The sequence below is a fragment of the Periplaneta americana genome, chromosome 17 (assembly GCF_040183065.1).
Source record: "Periplaneta americana isolate PAMFEO1 chromosome 17, P.americana_PAMFEO1_priV1, whole genome shotgun sequence".
NCBI lineage: Eukaryota > Metazoa > Arthropoda > Insecta > Blattodea > Blattidae > Periplaneta > Periplaneta americana.
This window is the reverse complement of record NC_091133.1, coordinates 16,162,409-16,188,911: the sequence shown is the minus strand read 5'-3', so window position 1 is coordinate 16,188,911 and position 26,503 is coordinate 16,162,409. Positions and strand designations below refer to the sequence as shown.

Below are 26,503 nucleotides of genomic sequence, written 5' to 3'. Positions count from 1 at the left end.
AGCATATGTTTTTAACAAACTTGACATTCGGACCTTTTCCATCCGAGCATTTTATAAATGCGACATAATTTATTTCTGGTAGCATTTGTTTTATTATTTTATTGTTTCTTTTTAAAGCTAGCTAGAGTCTGGGAACTGCTCACCTTTATGTTTTTTATGCATCACCTTGCTGAAACTGCATTTGTGAACCTTGTTTTAACCGTGACAATGCTTTTTAGTTCTTTTAAGTAATCTGGGTATTGTGTTGTGTTTCTGTCTAGTGAAGGATTTTCGATAAGGGCGCAAATAGCCATAGTAGCTGACGGGCCCTTTTTAAACCCCACTAACTAACTAACTAACTAACTAACCCTTCTCCTGTTTATAATTAAGTTAAAAGTCATAAGTTAGTAAGTATGCAATTCAGTCTTTTGTCAGTTCAGTTGAATTATCACTTCGATTCGCTGCACTGAGCCGAGCTCGACACATCAACGGACATCTCGTCGACCACGTCACCGACAGAGTTCGCATCACTGGCATATCGCCGATAGCGCCATCTCTTTCCTTTCCATTTGTTATCTAAATTCCTATTGGCCGGCTAGGATTTTTAAACAAATGAGAGAGAGAACTGAGGTTTCCTTCTTACCCTTAGTAGCTAAGCCTTTCTCTCAGGAATGATCTCGAGCAGTTGACTTCACTCAGGAATTCTACGTCGCCCAGTTAACACTCGGGGATTCAATGTTCTACAGTTAATTTCATTCACGAATTCCGTCGACATATATAACGTTGTATTGAATGTATCATGCAGTAGTTAGCCAATATTACGAACTTGTTTGGTATTTGTTACACTTGCTTACGATATATTTGTTGAATTGTTTATGAGGGTATTAGCTAGTGCTAATATCTTGGTTCGTGTATCAGATTGTGTGAGGTTTGTAGTCGTGTCGAGTTACGTCGTATTGGTGCATAGTATGTTACAGAGTAAGCGAAGTGGTTTCGCGTTTTGATTTTGCGTGGGTATTAGGATACGCAGATATTGTGTGCATACGTCGTATTTAAGTTCCAAGATAGCCTGGCGGAATTGTGGATGACAGTTATTGGTTATATCGTGTTAAAGTCTGTAACGAACTTGTATGTTAAATTGCTTTCTTGATTGTTCTACTTTATATTCCAAATTGATTACTACCTTCTAGATGATTAGACTTATAATTCTGAGTATATTGAATCCCAGTTTGTTATTTAAATGGGTACGTGAATTCGGAGCCATCATCGTTCTTTATATATTTCTCTCTCTCTCTCTCTCTCTCTCTCTCTCTCTCTCTCTCTCTCTCTCTCTCTCCCTCGGGTATCAGGTTCATTGTGATAGTAGAGATTTATAGTAAATGCACATTGTAATTAAAAGTCAAGTGTTAGCTAATTATGTGCATATTGAGTGTGTGTGTGTGTGTGTGTGTGTGTGTGTGTGTGTGTGTGAGACTGTTTCACTTTGCATTATTTTCTGAAAGTTATCGAGTCAATATGTTGAATGTACTAGTTAGACTTTACGTACAACTTTTAAAATCTAATTGGGCATTGAATAAGAGTTTATGGGAATCGCTGGACATTGATGTTAAGTTTTATATGTTGGTTCAGATGCTGTGTGAATGTTCCAGTGTCGTATATTTTTATAGGTCATGAACTTAATATTTTGGAACTTGCCAATTAGATTGAATTATGACTTTGAAAGTATATTGGCCGTTAATAATCAAAGTGTCGAAGGTTCTGGACTTTATTTATTGTTGTGTCTGAGATCAGATAGTATATTATTTCTCTTTATTCAACTTCACATATTTATGTTTTATTCCATCAACTCATTCATGTACTTGTTACTTATTATTTGTTAATTATATTTGTTACCATAAATTCACACTGTTTATTCTGTAAGTCTTCCACTGCGCACATCCCAATTATCCGATGCACCAACGACATCTGGCGAGTAACATCCCGGTGGTACCCGTTTGTAGCGATTTTGAGAAGAGGTAGTTTATGGTTAGTAAATCCGCCTCAGCATATTATAGCTTTAAGTGTAACTGACCATTATGCAATCAGCTTAACTATTTGAATCCACACCTGAAGGAGTAGATACCATCGTCTATCAGGGCAGAACATTATTTTTATAAAATGATGCAATACTGCTAATACCGCGGATTTTTTTTATGGATGAAGTGTAAGTGCTTATAAAAATTCTACAGGTATGAGCTCCTCTCAGGAACTGTGGTGTTTTGAAATTAATAACTACCCTCACTCAAATGCGGAAATTTGGAGGGTTTTTGTTTTATTTTGTCAAATGACCTTTGTGAAATCGAAACTGGGTAAAAGGATTAACAGTATTCTTACTGTAAGATGTGGCCTAAAGCCCGTAGGGAAGTGTTGCCATTCATATGAAATTCCTAGATATTGCTAAATGTGTTTGGCACCATTCTGAATCTTATGATATTCTGAATCTTATGATATTTGGGCAGCTGGACTTGTTCAGTCTACTTCAGCAATAGAGGAATATAGCAAAGAAAATAACAAGTAGACTTAAATTAACTAGTTTCAAAATGTACACGTAACTTCACTTAAAAGTGATATAAAATATACATAACCAGCCATCTCCTACGTGGCGAGCCTCAGCCGGAGTGTGATCTATGCCATGTTCCACTGACCGTGGAACATTTTTTATTACAGTGTAGAAAATATGACAGTGTCCATCGGCAGTATGGAATTCGGCCGACTCTACATGACGCTCTTGAAAATGATTTTAATTGTACAAGTGCAGTTCTGAGATTTTTATCGAACACAGGACTTGTTAGGGTGAAGTAGTTTTTTATTGACCCATTTTACTTATCCTCCGGACTCTTTACATCTGGAGGTTACATTTTTTAGTATATGATTTTAACAAACTTGACATTCGGACCTTTCACATCCGTGAATTTTATAAATGCGCCAGACAATTTATTTCTGGTGGCATTTGTTTTATTGTTTCTTTTTATATACTACTTAGAGTCTGAGAACTTCTCACTTTTATGGTTTTTATGCTTCCCCTCGTTGAAACTGCATTTTTATGCCTCGTTTTAACCGTGACAACGCTTTTTAGTTCTTGTAAGCATTCTGGTTATTGTACTGTGTTTGTGTTTAGTGAAAGATTTTAGATAAGGGCGCAAATAGCCATAGTAGCTGACGCGCCCTTTTTAAACCCCACTAACTAACTAACAAGTATATTAATTACAGCCCACCTCGACTGGACTTAAAGTGTGTCTGTATTAGATCTAGTAGTTACATTTTATATTAATTTTATGTAATAATTGTTTCATGTTATGTAATAAATTAATTATGTTTTTTATAATCAAATTTAAATGCTTATAATGCAATCGTTGTTATAAGGCAGACTTTGTTGTGGTACAAAGTGACTCAGAAATCGAACTGAAACAGCACTGTCGGATAAATTTTATAATTTACAACTCATAAGTTTATGTATGTCACGAGGTTATTTTTGGATTTTAAGTAAGAGAGGATAAGTAGTTATATTTATAATAATTGTAACGATAAGATAAAATTATATACTTGCAATATGACGTAGAATATCGTTCATAAACCAGCTGATATCAACAGAATGCAATATATAAAAAGTTGGAACCCTACGTAAACATTTTTCAGGGCCTGGAGATAATAATAATAATAATAATAATAATAATAATAATAATAATAATAATAATAGCAATAAATTTAATAGATAAAAAGCAAGGCATAGGGTTCCTATTTGATGGAGATGGCCTCAGCCCAAGAAGTAACACTTAGGGAATGTGAAATTATTAAATCATCTGGTATATTGGGAACTGGTACAAAGTTAATATAAATGACTATGCAAATGGCTCACAAACTGTGGAGTAATAGTTTGTATGGCTGACCATGAAACCAGTAGGTCTTGTTACTTGTCTTGATTGAACACTTTACATGATTGATTTCCCCCACCGCCCCTCCATATAAGTCAAATTCTGGGTAACTTTCGACGCTGGCATGTTGACCTGCATTTTACTCAAGACCATAGATAATCCTCACAGTTGAGAAGGCCTTGTATAATAAACCAGGGAAAATGAGTTACAAAATAATATTATAAATATATTTTAAAGTCTTTGGGACCAGTAGTAGCGGTTTGCCTGTCAAACGGTCAGACTTAACTCTTGCAACTGCAGTAAAAAAATTTAACTTGCAACACCAGCGACGTTTATCGTTGACCTTTGTTTATGTATAATTTTATGAACGATTGATTTTAACTTACGAAATGAAACACTCCTTATCACAAATTATACGAGCAGAAAAACCTGACTAGACAGGAAAGTAGCAAGTACCGTAGCCTAACGAAAAATTTAGGAGCCGAAGTGTGATTTAAATAATGTTCAATTTGTAACTTATGTGAACAATAGCTCCACCTGGCTATATCAGCATCATAGCCCCAACTTTCACGGCCCGTTTGAACCATGTGCTTGGCCGTTTTCTAGGGCAATAAAGGTTTGGTTGATAGCCTGGAATTGGTGGGAGTATTACATTGTTGGAAAGGTAGGTTGCAATATTTTACATTTAAAATATATTAAAGGCGGAAGTGAGTAATATCGTATTCGCTATACTGGAGAATTAGCACGGTCACTTTGAACCGTGCCGTTACGTTTACCACCAAATTTAAGTAAATACACAATGTCACCAACATAAGAACATGACGTTGGTGTGTGGCGTAGTTGGCGGGAGAAATTTTTTCTCTCTCTGTCTACCTCCTTCGTTCTGAACATTATTGAGAGATAGCACCAATGTTAGCGACAATGTGTATTTGCGTAAATATTGCGAGTAAATTATGACGAGTGCCTTAGATGAGAGGCTCGGGACAGAAACAGTTTTGCTGTAGCGCATGCGCGGACCTCTCATGCAGTGGGAGCGTGATCCTTACTTGAATTTATTTTTGCGTGTACTTGCAGATTAAATGATTGAGATCCCTTCTTGCTCCGGTTACAGGCCTTGCATTTACGAAGGTTATGTTATGTTAGGTTAGCTTAGATTAGCTTAGCTTAGGTTAAGTTAGCTTAGGTTAGGTTAGATTAGCTTTGGTTAGGTTAGATTAGTTTTGGTTAGGTTAGTTTAGCTTTGGTTAGATTAGGTTATGTTAGGTTAGGTTAGCTTTGGTTAGGTTAGCTTGATTTGATTCGTCCATGTAGTAGTTAAAATTATATAATATGACAGTTTTTGATTCGTAATATTGTTAAAAAATAATAGGCCTATAATGAAAGCGGTGAATAATTTCATGGTCCTTAAATTTTTTTTCGTAAAAGGCTAGGTATTTTTCTATAGGCCAGAAATAAAACAGCAACGCCGTCATAATTACGTACTGTACGCTTTGGCGAACATTAACCGGAAATTTACTTTCCGTCATTTTAATTGTATTCCGTGAAACACACCTTTTTTCCTGTTAATTTCCTTGTGATAACCTAGTTTATTGTCTTATTACATCTTCATTTTCTTTTAATGCATTAAAAAAACCGCCGTTGTACTACATAAAACCTTGAACTTGACTAATGGAGTGAATTATTTAAGAATATAGTCGCGAATTTGACTACCACCATTTCGATTATATTTTGTTTGATACGGCTCGGTACGGCCCGGTGACTAGTGGCCAGCGAGTAGAGTCGACTATCGATATTGGTCTGCAGTGCGTATTATCCAGTTGTTCCATCGTATTTTTGCGTCCCAAGTAATCAAAGATGTAGATACGCGTTCACAGGTCCTCATGATTTAATAGGCAGTAGCATTTCAGTTTAGTCAATGAAAATGGCAGGACGGCCAAGAGGTTATATTAGGATTGTGGACGATGCTGAAATATTGCATGATGCTGCTCTGCAAGAAGAGGAATGGCAATGAAATTGGGAATTCTGACGAAAATTGTGATCAATTTGTGGTGGAAATTGAGGAGAGCTAGTACTTCAATAGGAAATATCACAGGGGTGAATGGCAGGAAAGCCACTAAGTGTTTGGAGGCCAGGAAAGGAAAGCGGAAAGTGTTTTTGGTAGAAGTTTCAGATCGACAGTCTCCCACATTGAAAACCCTCATAATGCGGCACATTTTCTCTAGAAATCTCTTCGTTAGTGATCGGTGGCCATCCTATGCAAATGTAGACAGAATTTACAATGGAATGTACACTCATTCAGTTATCATCCATGAACATAGTTTTGTGGATCCAAGTGACCCACAAATTGACACGAAAAATACTGAAAATCTATAGATGGAATGCTAAAAGCAAGTTGAAATATCAATTTGTAACATCACGACAATATTATTTCCCTCTTATATGAATTCATGTACAGGAATTCTGTGCGGGAATAAAATGCGGGCATGTTTGAAACATTTCTGATATCATTGCGTGGAAACTACCCATTGTAGAAACGGAGGGAATTTGTAGGTACAAGCATTACTGTCACTGTACTAGTATTATGAATTAAACTTATTTTGTTTCCTTTTGTGGACATAATCCTAGATCATAGAAGTATCAGATGGCCCAAGTCTATACTAATATCGGCAGCATGTGGAAAATAACGGGCGCTATGCGCTGCCACCGTCGAGAAATGAACTTCCAATAATCAACACTAGATGGCAGAGTACCTGGAAACTCCATAGAGAAATACTTCACGTCATGCCAGATCTGCGAATTCTTTTCACACTGTAATTTGAGGTTATGTTACAATACAATGTGACTTTGATCCTTGATCACAAATTGTGATCTGCGCTTAAAACCAAGGCCTTGACATTGACGTGTCGCTCAATTGTAGCCTACAGAAGTCTGTTTTACCCTAATTTTGCAACACACACAGACGATATTTTGGTGCATGGGTGATATAATGTCGTTTTTGTTCAATACACAATATGTCATCATTTGATGTACGATATCTAATTGTTTTATTTTTCTATTTTGTCAGTTATTCGGCCCTTTCCTCTTTTCTAAACCTACATGTTTTCATTTTACAGTTGTATTATATTATGCGATATGGGAGTAGATAGATAATAACTACGTTTCTCGTCCATATTAATTCCAACGTGTGTTAATAATATAGGCCTAATATATTGCTTTATGTACAATACACAGCTGGCAGTATTTTTACGAATAAGAGATGGTACTAATAATTTTCTTTTGATCTGAACAATGCCTATTGCCACAATATGCGTTTCTCTTTCTATTCGCTATATAGCCTACGTATGTTCTGAAGTACCTACATCGTCTTTGGTTATCAAATTGTAGCCTTACAGTAACTTGAATCTTGTCGAGAATCATGTCAGTTGGCGAGATGTCAGGCTGCAAAATTCCCCCTGAATGCATTTGTTTGCAGAATTTTCTCGTTTTCAGCGGACTTACGATACCCTGTGAAGTTTCTCTGCTGATGCAGTGTTAATTGCAATATACGGTAATTCTGTTATTTTTCTAGATACTTTTATATCCGTTCTCGTAAACGTATTGATTTCGATCCTTTATATAGCCTACTGTAGGTATTCTGTTCTCTACAATTCATCGTTAGCGCTGAGGTAGTTACAATGATTTCTGAAGAGAATATCGTTCAATTTGGTAAATTGAATTCGAAAACCATTTTTGTAGCCTCTCCTTGTCCTGATTGGAAAACTGAGTGACTACATATCACATAACTTATGTCTTCCTTCTTCTGCAGTTAACATAATCACATATGGATATTCTGAATGAATAGTTTGTTACAAAGACACCTTTGAGACAATACTAACACTTGAAGTTCTTTATATAATAAATTCATCTGAGCCGAGCTCGACGTCTCAACAGATCTACTTGCCTGCTACACCACCGACAGCGTTCGCATTTCTGCCATGTTACTGACAGCGCCATCTTTTTCCTTTATTTTTCCGGCATAAATTCCTATTGGTCGGTTAGGGTCTGATGTATGTGAGAGAGGGGGAAGGCAAGTTTTCGTGCTGACTATCAAAAGACGGACCGATCACTCAGGAACTTACCGTCGTGAAGTGAGGTCAACTTAGGAACTAATCGTCATATAGAGAGGTTGAATCGGAAACTATCGTCGTGCAGAGAGGACGATTTTGGAATCAGTCGTGTGGTATTAGATATCAGAGTTATATTCACGTCGGAATGGGGCGGCTTGTGTTAAAGCTTGGTGATGTATTGATTTTTGAATTAAGCATCCAGTGGCGGCTCGTGGATATTGAATTCAGGGGGGCTGCATAGAAAAATAAACCATGCACTTACCTTATTTAAAGATTAGTTCCATGCGCCTTGTCTTGTAGGTTGCAAACTTTGGAATCACCTTCTTATTAAAACCCGATATGTCGTTTAGTTTAATATAGTCTTTACAATAGAAAACATAGCTAATGCGGTCAGTCTCTCTTCTCTCATCGTATTTCTAAGATAGGACTTTTCTCTCTCCAAACACGAAAAGCAACGTTCTGGTTCGGAAGTTGTCATTGGTATGGTGGTAGCTATGCGTAGTAGTTTCACAACTTCTGAAAATGAGGCCTGCAAGTTCCCAGATAGAAGAAACTGCAAGAGCTTGACTGTGTCACTAATATTTCTGAATTCTTGTCTCTGATAGAACACAGTGAGTTCCGTTTTTAGTTTGTCTTTATCGAGCATTGGAAAAAGCTTCACAACTACATTTAGGTCATTTTCAGGAAATGAGCTTTTGTAGCATTCAAATTTTTCTTGACACAGAAGAGAAGATAATATCAGATGATCTATGAACTGGAATCGGGTGATAGCTTGTGTGAAAATGAGGTCATACACTTCCTTGGCTGCCGCAACCCTTGTCTGAATCCCTTCGACCTTACGACGCTTTTTAGGATTTTCATTTTCACAGATCTCGCTGCTCAACTGTGCACTGTTCCGTATTGTCTGTATGGCATTAACAAAGCTTGATATCCAGAGTCGACCTCGGTAGCATAGCCGGTTGCGGGTTCGATTCCGACTCAGGTCGATGGCATTTAAGTGTGTTTAAATGAGCCAGGCTCATGTCAGTAGATTTACTGGCATTTAAAATAATCCCGCTGGACAAAATTCTGGCACACCGGCGACGCAGATATAACCCCTGCAGTTGCGAGTGTCGTGAAATAAACCATAATTTAATTTTTTATATGCAGATTTGAACCTTAAAATTATCTAACTGGCGATGTTGTACTTGGTTGTATAATATACTACATGATACATCAATAAATGAAAAAAAAAAAAAAAAAAAACTGAGCCAGAAATTGAATTCAGGATCTTCAAGAGTACGCACCAGGCCGTTTGCCTCATTTAGTGTGATGATGTTAGATGTTTCAGATTCCATTATGGCTTGAAAACATTCTAGCAATGGCTCCTTCTTCTCATGAACAACATTTATGTTACCGTTCTTATTTTAAAACTCCATCTTGTTGCCCCAGCTAATGAAATTGTCTATGAAACACATTAATCTAATACAGACTGTGTGGAGATCGAGAGAAGAAACCAGGAATACTGGATAAATTAGCAAAAGATATACGAGCCAAGATGTACCGAAGCCAGAAATCGACGATCAGTCATACAGAATAGCTGTACGTAACGATCCCAACAGTAGGTTTTTTCTCTTCTTTCCTTTCTTCCACTTGAAGACGAAGGGAGAACCACCCTTCGAAACGTTGTGTCTTAATTTTTGATTGTGACAACCAGCAATGGAAAAAATCCAAACCCCTCACCTAAACATGTAAATATTGTACAGAATTAAACATTGTTGCCCTTGTTATACTCACAACATTAAAGAAAATGTATTTAAAACTGCGAGCTACTGACAAACTGCTGTAAATTTTGCAGCGCCTGGAAACTCTGGATTCACGGCGAGGGGCTAGCAGGAGGAAGGATAAAACTAACGCGCAAAGCATCCGAGACGAGACTGGTAGCTCCAGGGGAGGAAGTGGCTTCACCAATTCGTCCTTGTCTCTCGTTTTGCTCTGGCAGCACCAGGGGAGGAAGTGACTTCACTAACGATTGCGTGCATGTCAATGAGAGAGAATTTTTTTTTTAATTCGAGCAGCTAAATAGAGACTGTATAATTTTTAATGAATTTCACAACATAAAACGAGACAAGAGCCACAAATGTCTGGGGGTGCTGCAGCTCCGCAGCCCCCCTTAGAAAGCCGCCCCTGTACGCATCTCTCTTTACTTTCAAATAGTGTGAGCAATTCGGTATCGTGAGGATTAGTATTGTGTGTTGTTTCTTACGGTGATTATTGCTATTTTGCATAAAGAACATTTTTTTGCCATTTGCACGCCGGGTAATAGTTGTTCAGTTCTGAATTGCTTAGAAGCTACTAGAACAATATTTCATAGTCAAATTGGTCTATCTATAGCTGGGCGGAATAATTGTATTCCAAATTGATTATTCGTAGTACACGACTTCAGACTTATTATCGTCTCCTTTGCTCTCTCTGCGACATTTTGGTTTCTCTATAGTACAGAGATGTTATAGTAAATGGAAATTGTAGATATATTTCAAGCATATATTGTCTCATGTTGACGGAGCGTGTGTGGCTGCTCCATTATAGAATGTTTTTTTGTGAGTTGATATATTAGTAATTATGGAGCTTAGTCAAGTGTAATTTATAACTTCGAATGCATAATTGTGCTTTAAGGATTGAAACGTATTGAAGTTGCAGGACGTTAATGTACCACATAGTTTCAGATTACCTTGTCATATCATTTTGTCTATTTACCTTCGTTAGTTCATGTATCACAAATTCATCAATTCATTGCTGTATTGTTATTTATTGTTTGTTAATTAAATTCTTTGTAATATATTTGCATTTCTTATTACGATGTCTTCCACTGCGCCCACTCCGAAACCCAATGCTTACAACATCTGGCGAGGTTCTCCACCCAAGAAAGGGGTTAAGCACCAGTGGTAGCCTCACATCTAAGGGTTAAACTAGCGCTGAGGTAGTTCCCTTCGTACTCTGCTTATACACCTTGGGTATATGAATCTGTTACAGGTTAGGTTTGGTTAGTTTAGGTTTTGTTACGCTTTGCATATACGCATATATGCATCTCCACAAAAAAAAAAAAAGTCTTATAAATTGAACGGTTTTCACTTCAGAAATCACTGGAACTACCTCAACGCTACTTTTACCCAGGTAACTAGTTAGCAATTTATCATTTGAAAGTTTATTATATTATGAAATAGCATCACACAATGCTGGCAAAATAAATGTTCCCTGTGTTAAGATTACAAAGTGTAAATTTCACTTAGGGCAGTCTTTGCTCTGGAAAATTAAAGGAAACAGTATATCAAACCAGCAGCTCCCGAAACAAAGCATCTGAAATTCGAAAGTGGTTAAAAATTTTAATATTTCATTCTTGCTTATTTACCAGCATCAAAAATATAAGAATTTTTGCAGAGCTAATATCAGAGACCCCTCCTATTAGTGAATGTTTTGAATGTTTTCATTATATTCTGGAAAACTACATCGGACCATCAACCACCCCCTCTGAATTCTGGGCTCAAGCACGACAATTTCGAAATATACAAACTACAGACACGACAGAATGTTACCACAATGATCTGCAGCAAGAATTTTGTAAGACATATCCAAATATCTTCATGGTCATAAATGTATTTAAGTAAAAATATATACTACATGTGATGTACCTAGCCTACTAAATATGCGAGAAACAGAAATGGGAACAAATGCAAAATACTTAAAGAAAATTAAGCAAAATACATTTGTATTTCAAATACTCAAAATACATTTGTATTTCAAATACTCGATACAATATATAGGCCTAAGAAATAAGAATATTACTGAAAATCTAAATGAAATTATGCTACATGTGAATAATTACTGCTCGCTTTCAAAAACATCAGTTTCTCAAAAAATTCATCAAATAAGGATCCCCTTACTGGTGAATGAATAAATCTTGCAAAACAGAACAGTTTTTCTACAGGCGCAGAATAACACAAACTTGTATTATACTTTATAAAAGCTTGTTTCACTGTTGGGTAATTCTTTAGAATGCATTGCCAGAAGAATAAAATTGTATGAGCTCATAGTCCGCAGTAGACAAGTTATTTTCTTTTTGCTTTTCAAAGTCTGTTGTACTTGAGTTGAAAACATAAAAATTGTTTTCATCGTCTTCTCCGTCTGAAGTGACCAAAGGTGTAGCAGATAACTGCTCAGCTGATTTCACACACATATTCTGTATCCTCTTCTTATAATTTGGTGAGGCAGTGTCAGGTAGCCATCCATCTTAAATGATGGGTAGAAGCAAGCTGCAAAAATTGCTCAATTTGCTTCTCGGGTCAGATCAAACATCGCTTTAAATCTTGATGAAAGCGCACTTATTAGGATTGGAGTTACTTGGCGTAGATGGCGTAGATTACTAGATAACAGAATATGTAATCTGTTTTTGAGGGAAATTAGTGTGGACAAAAGTTGGCCGTAATACCACGTCTTCTCATTTTGCATTAAATGAAGGGCAAAGGCAATGGGTTTCAGAACTGCACAATAATCTTCAAGGTACTGAAGTTCAACATCTTTGAAGGTTGGCAAACCCAGTTTTTCACATATACTCCTTATATCATGTTTGTTGCAATATTTGAGAGATTGAGTAATAAAGAGAATTCCATCGAGTTGGGCAAGGAAACTTTGATGAATATTTCAAGACACCTGATATAATTTCTGAGAATTTGGGTCTCCTAGACGCATTCCATAATGCTGAACATTTAGCAAGTGTTGGGTGATGGATCCTTAATGCTGTTGGAGATTTCTTTATGGCATTAAGGAAATCAGTTGTGGCAAGAAAACTAAGTGTATGGCTAGCACATTTGAAATGGGTAGGCAAATATGACGAAAGTTCATTCATCAAATCCAAATCCAAAACTTGAAGGACAAGAAGAAGAAGAAAGTATTTTCAGTATTTGAAATACAAAATACATCAATTTTATGTATTTAAATACAAAGTACAAAATACTTTCGAAAATCATTACAAATTACAAAATACAAATGTATTTCAAATACTGCCCTGCCCTGAGCATGGGATATCACATATTTAAATTTTCATTAAGAGTTATCGTACGATTAAATGGAAAATATTTATATGCTGATATTAAAAAAAAAACAATAAAATAAATTGCGACTATATGAGCGATGGCCATTTTCTTTTGTGACACAGTGTATTTCAACCTTCTGTGTTTCTTAGTTAGTTCCTTGATCAGATTATTTTAATTCACAGAAACTTTCTCATGTACAAACACGGAAATAAAATTTTGAGCTCCCTTATGGCATAGGTTTTGCTTACAACACACTGCGCATGTGGAGTCAACAAGAGCCCCTCTATATATGCTACTTGTGGACAGTCGTGCGAAATTGTAAGGAAGAGGAAAAGGAATTGGTTAGGTCACTGGCTGAGAAGAAACTGCCTACTGAAGGATTCAATGGAAGGAATAGTGAATGGGAGATGAGTTCAGTGCAGAAGATGATGTCAGATGATAGACGATATTAAGATGGATCATATGAGGAGACAAAGATGAACGTAGAAAATAGATTGGAGAAAGCTGGGTTTGCAGTGTAAGACCTGTCCTTGGGCAGGACACTATGAATAAATCAATAGTTAGACTCCCATTAAAACTTACTCCAAATTTTAATTCCGTATCTGTACATGAGAGCCATTTCATTTAGGCTCACATCCCCTGTGATGTTTCTAAGATATGAGTTCTTAGTGTCGAAAATGACCTTGCAGGAGTACGAGTAGATACAGGGAGAGTTGCCCTTATTGTGAACAGATTGTGTATTACTGGAAGTAAGTCAGTGTTATAATGTTGCAGAGCTTTAACGTCATTTTCTTTCTTTTTTGTGCCAGAAATACTGAATATGAAATTAAGTTGTATCAATAAGTTTTCCGAGTTTAGCATTAATTGCTTTAAGTATTCATTGCCCCTCTCCCTGTTGGAAAGATGAAATTACATTTTTGAAACGTGATGAAATTTTATTGTACCTTAATAAATCGAAATTAAAGTTAGTAACTGCAAGTCATTTTAAAATAAATCTGTTGGATGTAAATTATTTCTCAATTTATTAGGATCATAAACGTATTGTTACAAGTCATAGAATGAATCATTGTTATCTTAATAATTTAATGTAGGATGATTATTTCGAGAATTGTACTTTAAATTATTAGAATATTTTAATGCTTTTTAATATAAATTTAGAACATGTTTCCAGTCAGTCTTAAAAAGAGTAATTCAGAGAGACAGAGGCCTCAGCATATTTATTGACACAAGCCAGAATTATTAATTATGAAAAAGAGAGTTCTTTCAGTAATATAGTGTGTATAAAATAACCAAATCTCAATAAACATATATATTCCATATAAATGGCATAGGGGTGAATATAAATCTGTTTTAAGGAATTCCTATTTAATACTGCTGCTATAGAAACATGCCAAAAGACATACAACGCAGCATGGAAGCTTATTAAATCTGAACTCAAAACTCACAAACATAATGTACCTATCTCACCTGACTAATTTAACTCTATCGAGTACTGTTCATGAGCTGTGTTATGAAGGTAGACTGAATCATATAATATAAATGTATAAAGAGAGCGAATATTAATAAACTAATTTCAATGTATGTAGTATCAAAATTGAAAGGGGTAACTAGGCTATGAATGAGGTCTTAACAAGTATAAACAAAATGGACTCTTGACAGTAGAGAGACATTTGGCTTCAATAATAACTAAGACTTAAAATATTTTATGGTGGCTCACCTGTCAGGCAAAAATCTGAATAGTCAGTATTGTCGAACTATGGAAGCGTGATTAGAAAGTATTTTTTCCGCCTATTACAGACGACTGCGTTTTTCAAATCCTGCTAATAACATTATTAAATTAATTATCCCACATATGGTACAATTGTTAAATGGAAAAGAAATAAAGGTATAAGAAATTGGGACAAGGAGTTAGCAAAAAGAATTGAAGAGAAAGATCTACATTAAAAAAATTTATAACATCAGGAAAAATGTTACTACATATAAACCAAAAAGAGCAATTACAAAAAAGCCAATGAGAAAAAAAAAACATAGAGAAAATTTGAATACGTTTTTAAATCAATTGGAAACTGATATAACTCGCCAAAACCCAAAAACTTATACAATTAAAAAAAAATAAATCAAGAAGTGAAAGAATCAGCTGCTATAGATATAATTGGTAAAAATACTTGGCTAAATAATTTTATGAAACTATGGACACAGAAAGAAATTGCGGCATTGACCAAAGTGGAACCTACAACAACAGGAAGAATTTATTGACTAACAGAATTTGAAACTCAAAGGATAAACAAGAAATTACTTCTAAAATCAACACAGAAGAAATTAGAAGTTTGATATTAGAAGTACATATAAAATTGAAGCTCGTGAAATTCCCTTTAAAATGAGGTGTAAAACAACTTTGTACGACTTATGGAATCATAATTATTTAAGATTGAAAGAGTTACAGGAAAAAAAGTGGTTTGCAGATTTTAAAAATGAATTACACCAAAACCTAACAAGATACAATTTTTCTAAAAATATATTTTAATTTAGACTTTTGGAGAGAATGATTCCTGAAAGTTTCATTACAATTCAAAATGGTCAGGTTGAATAATTCTTTAATAAGTTTCGTTAGTTTGGTCGGTCTCGGTAGCTATTTGGTATAGCGTGGCCTTCTGTGCTCGAGGTTTCAGGTTCGGTCCTGACCCAAGTCGATGGCATTTAAGTGTGTTTAAATGCAACAGGCTCATGTCATTAGATCTACTGACATGTAAAAGAACTCCTGTGGGACAAAATTCCAGCACATCAGCGACACTGGTATAACCTCTACAGTTGCGAACTTCGTTAAATAAACCATAATTTAATTTTTTTTCGTTGGTTTTTCATGGAACTACCCTTATAGTAGGCCTGGGTGTTATTTCTAATTCAGTTTTTATTTATACTCCTAGATTTGCATTTTTTTATAATTGAACTTAATTTTACGTTTATTTTATTGCTGTAATTATTGTAATTTTATTGTACATTATGTATCACTGCCACAGCGAGTATACCCAGTTGTAGTGCTAATACGTAGATGCAAATTGGCACATGTAAATTAATTTTTATTTCGAATAATTATCTTTACATGTGACCTACAATCGATCATCTTTCTAATTACTGGCCCTACAAATAAAGTTTGGGCGGCCCTGTCCTAAACAAATTACGTAGTATTGCATATTTTGGAATTACAGTGTAATGTAATTTTATCGTCCTAGTTTAAATTGATATTTTAATAAGTTTTGTCGTTTTGTCTGTGTTACAATTAAAGAACGCTGTTGTCATCAGCGAAAGCTGTGGCTCCAACACTGCTCTGCTCTCATACACACTATCTTTCTCTGTCACTCACACTAACTTCGTCTGTCATTCACACTGCTCTCCAAAGCAAGGCGGCTATCCATCTTGCTCCAAAGCTGTCTAAACAGAACAGGTATCTCTTTTGTTAACACTTAAGAGGGGATGACTATGGGGGAGGACTGGGTCATTCATTGTAAGAAATGTTGTTTTTAGCGAAGCACTATACAGTAGTTACAAGATTGTGTTCCCACGGTGCGGACTTTATATAAGTACCTACCGATACTAACAGTAAAACCAATGTTAGTGTAAATACGTAAGAACGTTGTGCGTTTCTAACAATAATAAAATGTGATTTATAATGGAGAAAGCGTTATACGTTTTACGTAAGGACGTTGTGTTTCTAACAATATTAAAACATGTGATTTGTAATGGCGGAAAATAGTGTTAATGTCCTCCAGACGACTAACTTTTCAACTCTTCTATTAGAAAAGAAACTTCAAATAAAGGCTCTGGGAAAACCACTTCCACTTTTAACAATTTCTCAGGATCGATCGTGTAAGGGCAAATCATTTGTTAGAGTGTTCAGGACTCAAATTTGTGAAAGAAATAATTGGATCTGTGGATGTGAAGGCACAAACAAATTGATCTGTTTCCCGTGTTTGCTCTTTGCTAAAGAAAGGGATCTTACTTGGATTAAAACAGGGGTGTGTTATTTAAGTCATGTGGCTCAAAAAATTAAAAAAACACGAAGAATCTATGGTTAATAAGAATTTAACTTTGGATCTGTCAATACTTGGAAAAACAGATATCAGGGAACAACTCAACACTGCGTTCAGGAGGAATATTGAAGGACATGGTGACGTGGTGAGAAAAATCAGTATGTATTATTGAAAATTATCGATTGTGTCAAGTTTTGTGGTGAATTTGAATTAGCACTGCGAAGACATGATGAAAAACATCATTATCAAACCCGGATCTTCAGAGGTTTAATAAATTCCACATCTGTGTTAGACAGTGTCTTAAAAAACCACCTCACTACTGCAACTATTTTCAAGGGAACATCAAAATCGATACAGAATGATCTGTTCAGATGCATGATTCAAGTGTGTCATGAACAAATATTTCCCGAAATAGCTACTGCAGATTTTGTTTCTGTGATAGCAGACGAAACGTCAGATGTGTCATCAAAGTATCAGCTGGTGGTGGTGATTCGCTATGTTGCTGAATGAGAAACCAGTGGAAAGATTTTGGAATTTCTAGAATCCATCTGGTCATGGCACTCTTTCCTTGGCGAACTGCATGAAGATACTGTAGTTCTTACAGAGAATCTCAAAACTGACAAAGAGAAAGTAATGAAAGGCTATGATGTTGCAAATGTCATGAGTCGTTCTAATGCTGGAGTTCAGACCCAAATACAACAGGATTAAACTTGATCATTTCTAAGGCTGCAAATTAGAACACTCAGATTCGCGTGTTTTTCGCCAACATTGGAGAAGTACACTTGTTCTTCGCCAACTCACCTCAAAGGGTTGCCATCCTTGATGAAATTGTGGGGAATAGAGTTCCGCACGTTTCCAATATCAGATGGACTTTTAACTCGAGGACTGTCCAAGTGCTATAGGAAAATAAAGACGCTATTTGGAGTGTCTGGAGAAAATCGAAAAAACGACTAAACAAAATTTAACCATAAACCAAGCCTAAGGTTTGCGGTTTAAAATGGAACTTTCTTCTTTTAATTTTTGATTGGAAATTTTCTACAGAATTATGCCTCATGTAGATATACTCTACAACCAAATACAAAAAAGCACAGGCGATTCGCTGAAAATCAAGAGTGCAATTTCCTCATTTGAAATAGAAGTAATCAAAATTCGAAATACATCGATAATATTGCAGCTGAATATGAAAAGGACAATAAGGCAAAGAGACGTCGTGAAAACACCCACATCTCTCGCAACATGGCAGCGAAAGAATTTTTTTGACGTGATTCTAAATCAAGTACAGTTGATATTTTTATTTACAAATCACATGTTGGCAGCAAATATTTTCGATTCGAAATACTTTCCAAATATAACAAAATGTTTCCCGAGAAAAACCTGAAATCTGTATAGAAAAATATCCATTTTTTAAACTCTAACAACTGAAATCTGAGTTGCAAGTGACCTACATGAGAGATGACTTCAGAAATTTGTCCGATATCGTTGATCTTTTGCAATTTTTCATAACGTGGTAGAGTCATTAAGTGAAGTGACGAAGCTTCTGAAAATAATTGCAATCGTCCCTATGTCTACCTCGGAAGCAGAAAGCTATATTTCTACATTAAAGCAGGTGAATTTTTTTTTTCCAAGTACGATGCAGGAGGAATGTCTAACGACCTGAGCAATGCTATTCATTGAAAAATCCATGGTTACGGAATGTACGAATTTCAACGATAGAGTGATCAACATATTTTCAACAATCCCGAATTACTGGTTACAGTTTGATTTTATGTTTATTTATTTATTTTTATTTTTTGGAAACCAGTTCATGTGCACGAAAATGGTAATGCTATAAATTCATATCGTAACATGAGTACCAGTATTCATTTTGTGAACCCCCCCCAACATCAAATGTCACGAGCCGCCACTGGATGTCAACCAAACTGCTCACAATATAATTATCTATTTCCTTTTATCTTTTCATTATGCTTTTCGCGATTTACTTAAAGCCAAACTCTAAAATTCTTCGCTTTTGTTATTGTCAAACTTCTGGAAGGCAATTTTAGAGGTGATATGTGATGCACTTAGTTCATGTCGCTTTTTCAAAACATAACTACTTAAGGTACTCACCCCTTTATGTGTCAAAACATCAACTTCATTTGAAACAGGGCACATGGCCAGCAGGAAAGAGTACCCAGTTTCTTACAACCACAAAGCCAAGGTTCTCTTGAGTATCATTCTGCATCGAAATATCGCACACAACTTTTTCTATCTTTAACTAAATTGTTTAGAATTGAAGTGGTTCTTCCTTTCTCAATTATGTATTTATTAGAATTGTAATTTCTACTGATAAACGATTGCTTTAATAACTGTTCTATAATACAGTCACACTCAATCATTTTTATTTGTTTCAGTACTACTCTTTATTCTCACGTAAGCTTTTCCTCAATCGCAAACACGCTCGCATCTCACTTCCAACTTTCACTGAGGGAGAAGTGAGGGCGGAGTAGGAGCAGGTCTTGCCAAGTGCATGCGCATTTACACTAGTTGCTGGTAGCAGCGTTAACGAAAAAGACATAAAAATATTCATACTCAACAAAAAGCATTCGTTGTAGCCAGTATATATCTTACGGTCTGACCAAATAAAGTTTACATTTTAATTAATATGCGTAAGAAATAACTATAAAATATAAGTCTTTTAAGTTGAAATTATTTTTAATAAAAAAGTAATAGCACTGCTAACATGGATGCTGCACCACTGTCACCTCTTCTTTCAGATGTAATGGATTTGATCATGATGGAACCTGAGGATGAACCTTTTGGCTTAGTACCACATGAAAACACAAGCAGAATGGAAGAGAATAAGGCTTCATCAGAGGTAAACAGAAGTTTGTTTTCTTTGTGTATTTGTCGAACAGTCGAGAAAAGCTTACACTTCACACTTTATATTCATTAGAATAAATTTAGAGTCCCATGCTGTTGCTGTGTGGTACCTATATCACTTCATAAATTCGTCTGGCATTATGAAGTGTGCGTTGGTTCTACTCTTCCTATAGAAAAAAAATTTCACAACATGTTCATCTAGTCTGTGTGACAACTGTTAACCCTGTATGTTGATCGAATAATGCAGAGGCACAGTTATTAATTGAGCCCGGTCCGAGAACCGTATTGAACAGCTCAGCTGCAATACTGGTTGGTACCTCTGTATGAAACTTAGATGAACCTTGACATCATGTGAGAGAGATTTTGCTCTGTACCCCATAACATTTTATTTGAAGTATAATTTCTAAGGCATAATTATATTGTGATGTTCTACAACAGTAACCTTTTTCACTCACTTGATCAGTATTTATGGAGTATATGCTACCACTTATTGACAAGTAAAACTTTGACTTTAATTCAAAATGTGGAGAAGCTTAAAACTACATTGATTTGAGATCTGCTTCTGTTATTGATGTGAACACTACGGTACACATTAGCCGAAAACTGCTATGCAGAACCAGATCGGCTGCTGTCACACATCAAGTCATCTTTAAAATAGCTAATAATATTATTCACGATGTCTTTTTCTTCTGTAGGAAGGGAATTTATCGCATCTGGAAGTGTCTTGCGTGAAGACAGAATGCGTGGACCAGAGTTACAATATCAAATCAGAGATAAAGGTTGAAGACACAAAAGACACAACTCCACTGCCTATTGGCTTTCCTATGGTGAAATCTGAAGTTTATGTAAGTGGTTCACTGTCAGTATACAGATATGCCAGGAGTGAATTTTTAAGTATGTATAATAGTAATAATAATAATAATAATAATAATAATAATAATAATAATAATAATAATAATAATAATAACAATAATAATTACACTTTAGCACAGAGACAATATAAAAAAAACATTAGCAATGATATAAATTACAATAAAAGTACAATTTGGAATAATTATTAAAATAATGGCAATTAAATAAAATGATAATTACAAATGAAAGAATGGAATCATATAAATGAAGAATGGAATGATATACATGGTGTGTCTAAAAAGTTCGGTGAATAGTGTCATATCTGAACGGCAACTTAGCGCATGTGCTTGCGCATGCTCATGGTTCTTCAGAGTATTGGGGAGAATCGATACACAGCATGCAATGCATGTGACTGGCAGAGTAAACAGACTGCGACCAGTTGAACGTAGTCAGTGTGAGAGGAAGTGTCGCAGCGCAATGGAGCAACGTGTAAACATCAAGTTCAGCTACAAATTGGGTAAGACTGCAACGGAGACACATGGAATGTTGGTGCATGTGTACAGGAGGGAAGCCGTGAGCAGAAAATGTGTTTACGAATTAGTTTAAATGCTTCCGTGAAGGGAAGGAAACAATTGAGGATGAGCCACGTTCAGGTCGGCCATCGACAAGCAGAACCCCAGAAATGATCAAGAAACTGCGACAAATGCTGGCACAAGATTGGCGACTGACTCTGAGATCTATTGCGGAGGAATTGGACATTAGCAAGGACACAGTGCACACCATCGTCCGCGATGATTTGGGTAAGCGGAAGATCTACTCCCGATTTGTGCCGCACAAGCTCACAGACTAGCAGAAAGCAAAACGGATGGAAACTTCTGGTGATTTCATTTCCATGTGTGACCAGGATCCATTGCTTCTGAAAACCATCGTCACGGGAGTTGAGACCTGGTGCTACCATTTCGATCCGGAATCAAAACGGCAATCGATGTCATGGTGTTCACCGACTTCCCCGTGACCAAAAAAAAAGCCGTATGCAAAAATCCAAGGTGAAAACACTGTTGATCGCCTTCTTCGACAACAACGATATCATCCACAAGGAATTTGTTCCTGCAGGTCAAACCATTAATGCTGCATTTTACCAGTCCATTTTGAACCGATTGCTATAGCGTACCCGGCGGGTTCGGCCTGAGTTGCACAAGACTGGAAAATGGATGCTGCTCCATGACAATGACTCTCCGTACTCCCCTGATCTGGATCCTGCGGACTTCTTCCTGTTTCCCCGCTTGAAGGCGGCCATGAAAGGTGAACGTTTTGCGGATGTGAATGCCATCAAAGATCGTGTGACAGCCGTTCTGCGATCGATTCCACAGGAGACTTTTGCTGATAGTTTCCAGAAGCTGTACGAACGTTGTCAAAAGTGTGTTGTAGCGGGTGGCGACTATTTTGAAGGGCAATAAAGAAAATTTGTTTCTATCTTTGTTTTTTTGCTTTCTGATACCATTCACCGAATTTTTCCAATTCCTGGTTCAGAAGATGATAACTGTTCTTGAACATCCTCCGTACTCCCATGATCTGGATCCTGCGGACTTTTTCCTGTTTCCCCGCTTGAAGGCGGCGAGATCAGAGGAGTACAGAGGGTGTTCAAGAATAGTTACCATCTTCTGAGCCAGGAATTGGCGAACACGGATCGCACAGTGTGCAGGGGCATTGTCATGGAGCAGCATCCATTTTGCAGTCTTGTGCAACTCTGGCCGAACCCGCCGGGTACATGTAGCAATCGGTTCAAAACGGACTGGTAAAATGCAGCATTAATGGTTTGACCTGCAGGAACAAATTCCTTGTGGATGATGCCGTTGTCGAAGACGGCGATCAACAATGTTTTCACCTTGGATTTTTGCAGACGGATTTTTTTTTGGTCGCGGGGAAGTCGGTGAACACCATGACATCGATTGCCGTTTTGATTCCGGATCGAAATGGTAGCACCAGGTCTCAACTCCCGTGACGATGGTTTTCAGAAGCAATGGATCCTGGTCACACATGGAAATGAAATCACCAGAAGTTTCCATCCGTTTTGCTTTCTGCTAGTCTGTGAGCTTGTGCGGCACAAATCGGGAGTAGATCTTCCGCTTACCCAAATCATCGCGGACGATGGTGTGCACTGTGTCCTTGCTAATGTCCAATTCCTCCGCAATAGATCTCAGAGTCAGTCGCCAATCTTGTGCCAGCATTTGTCGCAGTTTCTTGATCATTTCTGGGGTTCTGCTTGTCGATGGCCGACCTGAACGTGGCTCATCCTCAATTGTTTCCTTCCCTTCACGGAAGCGTTTAAACCATTCATAAACACATTTTCTGCTCACAGCTTCCCTCCCGTACACCTGCACCAACATTCCATGTGTCTCCATTGCAGTCTTACCCAATTTGTAGCTGAACTTGATGTTTACACGTTGCTCCATTGCGCCGTTCAACTGGTCGCAGTCTGTTTACACTGCCAGTCACATGCATTGCATGCTGTGTATCGATTCTCTCCAAGTCTCTGAAGAACCATGCGTATGCACAAGCACATGCGCCAAGTTGCCGTTCAGATATGACATCATTCACCGAACTTTTTAGACACACCACATAAATATTATTACAAAGATATACAAGATGACAAGAATATTGTAATACATATCTAAACAAAAGTCATAAATTAATAACAACTGACATAAAATTCAAAAAGTGTATACTACACATTAAAAGGATCCAATTTCAATCAATGCAAATTAGCATATTTTATACATCTGCAGACTGGAGAGAGAGAAAGATTTAGAATTTCTATTATAAAAAAAAATTATGAAATCTTAAACACTTAGCAGGAATACAAGACTGATACTGCTTATGAATGATTCCTAATCAATATCACCCTTAATGACTTAAAAAAAAATAAATAATCAAGATCTTGACATGGTAAATAAACTACAGCAATTAAAATATTTACAGTTAATCTCATTTATATCGGAATTAGGTAAAACTCTATAAGAACACAATGAAATAAATTTTCTTTGAATATTCTTCAATTTAGCCGAGTCTGTGAAAGTAATGAAGTTCCATACAACAGATGCATATTCAAGCTTGGATCTAACCAAAGTATAGTATAAAATTAATGGGCTCATAGGAGTGGAAAAAGAATAAGCTATAGATCTAATTAGACTAAGCATTCTTAATGAATGGGTGTAAATATTTTGCATATGATCATGGAAATATAGTTTAGAATCAAGTAAGGCACCAAGATCTGTAATAGAATCTTTCTTAGTAATTATGACGTTACTAAGAGAATAGTAAAATTTAAGGGAAGTAGTTTTCCGAGAGAAGGAAATGACAAAAGTTTTGGATTGATTAAATTTCATTCCATTTTCAACAGACCATCGTGAAATTGAATTAATGTCATTTTTTAGACTTTGACAATCAGCCAAACTATTAATTTTACGAAAGATTTTGAAGTCATCCATAAATAAAAGGCAGCTAGAACTTATTATTTTACTTATATCATTTATAAATAATAAAAATAAGAGAGGTCCCAATGTAGACTCCTGAGGAACTCCACATAAACTATTAAATGAAATCAAGAAAGAAATACCTAGTCGAACACAAGATTGTCTATCTGTTAAATAATTTTCAAACCAATTAACGTAGTTAGTGGAGAGACCAAAAGTATTTAATTTAGTTAATAATATTTTGTGAGGAACAACATCAAATGCTTTGCTAACATCAAAATAAATGGCGTCAGTTTGACCTTGAGTTTCAACTGCAGGCATTATGAGATTGAGATAGGAAACTAAATTAGTAGTGGTAGAGTTACCTCTAGTAACTCAATGTTGGCCTGAAATGATCTTATTTTTGACATAAAATGAACTGTGTTTGTGAATTATTTTTGCAAATTATTTTGGAAAATTGTTTAGGATAGAAATAAGTCTGTAATTAGTCTGTTTTTATTACCATTTTTAAAACTGGAATAATAGATGCTTCCTTTCAAAGTGAAGGATAAATTCCTGTTTTTAAACTAACGTTGAATATAAAAGTTAAAATGGGTATGAGAATATTAAAGCACCCCTTAATTATAAAATTAGGAATGCTATCAATACCTTTAGATTTATTAGGCTTAGCTTTTTACTGGCTTTAAGTACTTCATCGAATGTAATTTTAGGCAGCCACAAACAGTCAGTAGTATTAGAATCATAAGTAATGAAATTAGAATTATAATTTTGTTGAACAAATTTAAATTGACTAGCAAATGCATTTACAATTTCATTCTGATCAGTGATGTGAACGGCATTTATTATTAATTCAGTAGGATTGGTATTAGTTTTTCGAAAAGCTTCAATATATTTCCAAAATTTATTTGGTTCATGCTTCAGGTTATCATCAATTGATTGTAACCATTTGAATTTATCGGATTTAGTCTTGGCTTTAACTTGTTTTCTAAAATTAAAAAAAATTGATAATGATGATCAGTTTTATACTTTTTGTAACTTTTCTGAGCTTTATTTTTGTTTCTTAATAAGCTGACGTAATTTGTTTGAAAACCATTTAGGATAGTGCGACTTTTTAACAAAGGTGACAGGGACAGAAAGAGATATAGCATTGTTTATAATTTGAGACAAGGAATTTGCGCCATTGTTTACATTAGTAGTCTGATATATGCTGTTCCAGTCTTAATTGTAAAGAATAGAATAAAATTTCCTATAATTACCTTGAGAATAATTATTTAAAAAGGAACTAATATGACAATGTACCAGTAACGATAAATTCCTTCAATATGAATAGAGATAGATGGATGATAAATATCCTCTAAAACTAGAGAGTGATTGGCAAGTTTAACTGTACTATTATTGACATTAGTAAAAACCAAATCAAGAAGATTTTTACTAGTAACGGTAGAGTTAATTTGATATCCAAGAAGGCACGTCGAGGAATATAAATCCTTGACTTAATTTTAGAATAATAATGAGTGTATTAAGATTAAAACCAGTTGACCAGTCCATACCTGAAGTATTGAAATCACCAAGAATTACTATTCTAAAATTATGAGTATCAACACTTTTTTCAAGAAAATTAAGATACGATTTTAAGTGATTGTGATCTGTATGAGGAGAGAAATAATGGTTACCAATTAACAAATTAAAACCATTAGCCATTCTAATTTCAACCCAAACACATTCACTAATAATTTCTGAGTCAAAATGCCTACTTGTAAATGGTGACTGATTGCTAATCGCTGTTAGGACACCACCACCTCTTTGTTTTTTGTTTGTGTCTTCAAACATTCTGTCTGCACGAAACACAGTATCATTATTAGGAAATAAATTTGTACTATTAATAATTGACTCTGATAACCATGTTTCAGTGAGACAGATAATGTTATCATTATTCCTTACTACATTTTGAAAAATTTCATCAAGTTTAATATTAAGACCACGAACATTTTGGTAAAATATCTCAAGATGATTACTAGAACTGCCCATTGAAAGTTAAAGGGAAATGAAACTAAGAGGCATTAACCCGTAAATCAACAGAATCCGAATTAGCTGATAGAGCAAAATGGTGTTCTGGTTTCAATTTACCGAGAAAGGGTGCAATAAGACCCCCAGCAGGCCAAACATTAGTATTATTAATTAAATCAAAATCCCTCTCATCAACTGAGATGTGAAAAGAGGAATAAG

At 35.8% G+C, this 26,503-nt stretch overlaps 1 protein-coding gene across 6 annotated transcripts in view; it reads left to right on the top strand.

The window, feature by feature from the left end:
- The first annotated feature begins 4,344 nt into the window (after positions 1-4,344).
- LOC138692998 (zinc finger protein 678-like) overlaps positions 4,345-26,503 on the top strand; it is a 39,569-nt gene continuing 17,410 nt past the window's right edge. For 3 of the 6 annotated variants that reach the window (XM_069816490.1, XM_069816489.1, XM_069816488.1), the window contains exons 1-3: positions 4,477-4,554; positions 19,847-19,947; positions 20,648-20,797. In XM_069816490.1, the coding sequence (XP_069672591.1) occupies positions 19,852-19,947; positions 20,648-20,797 (246 nt within the window). In that variant the 5' untranslated portion in view covers positions 4,477-4,554; positions 19,847-19,851. Of the gene's footprint in view, positions 4,555-19,846; positions 19,948-20,647; positions 20,798-26,503 lie in introns of all 6 variants that reach the window. The other 3 variants (XM_069816486.1, XM_069816491.1, XM_069816487.1) reach the window with 3 other exon arrangements.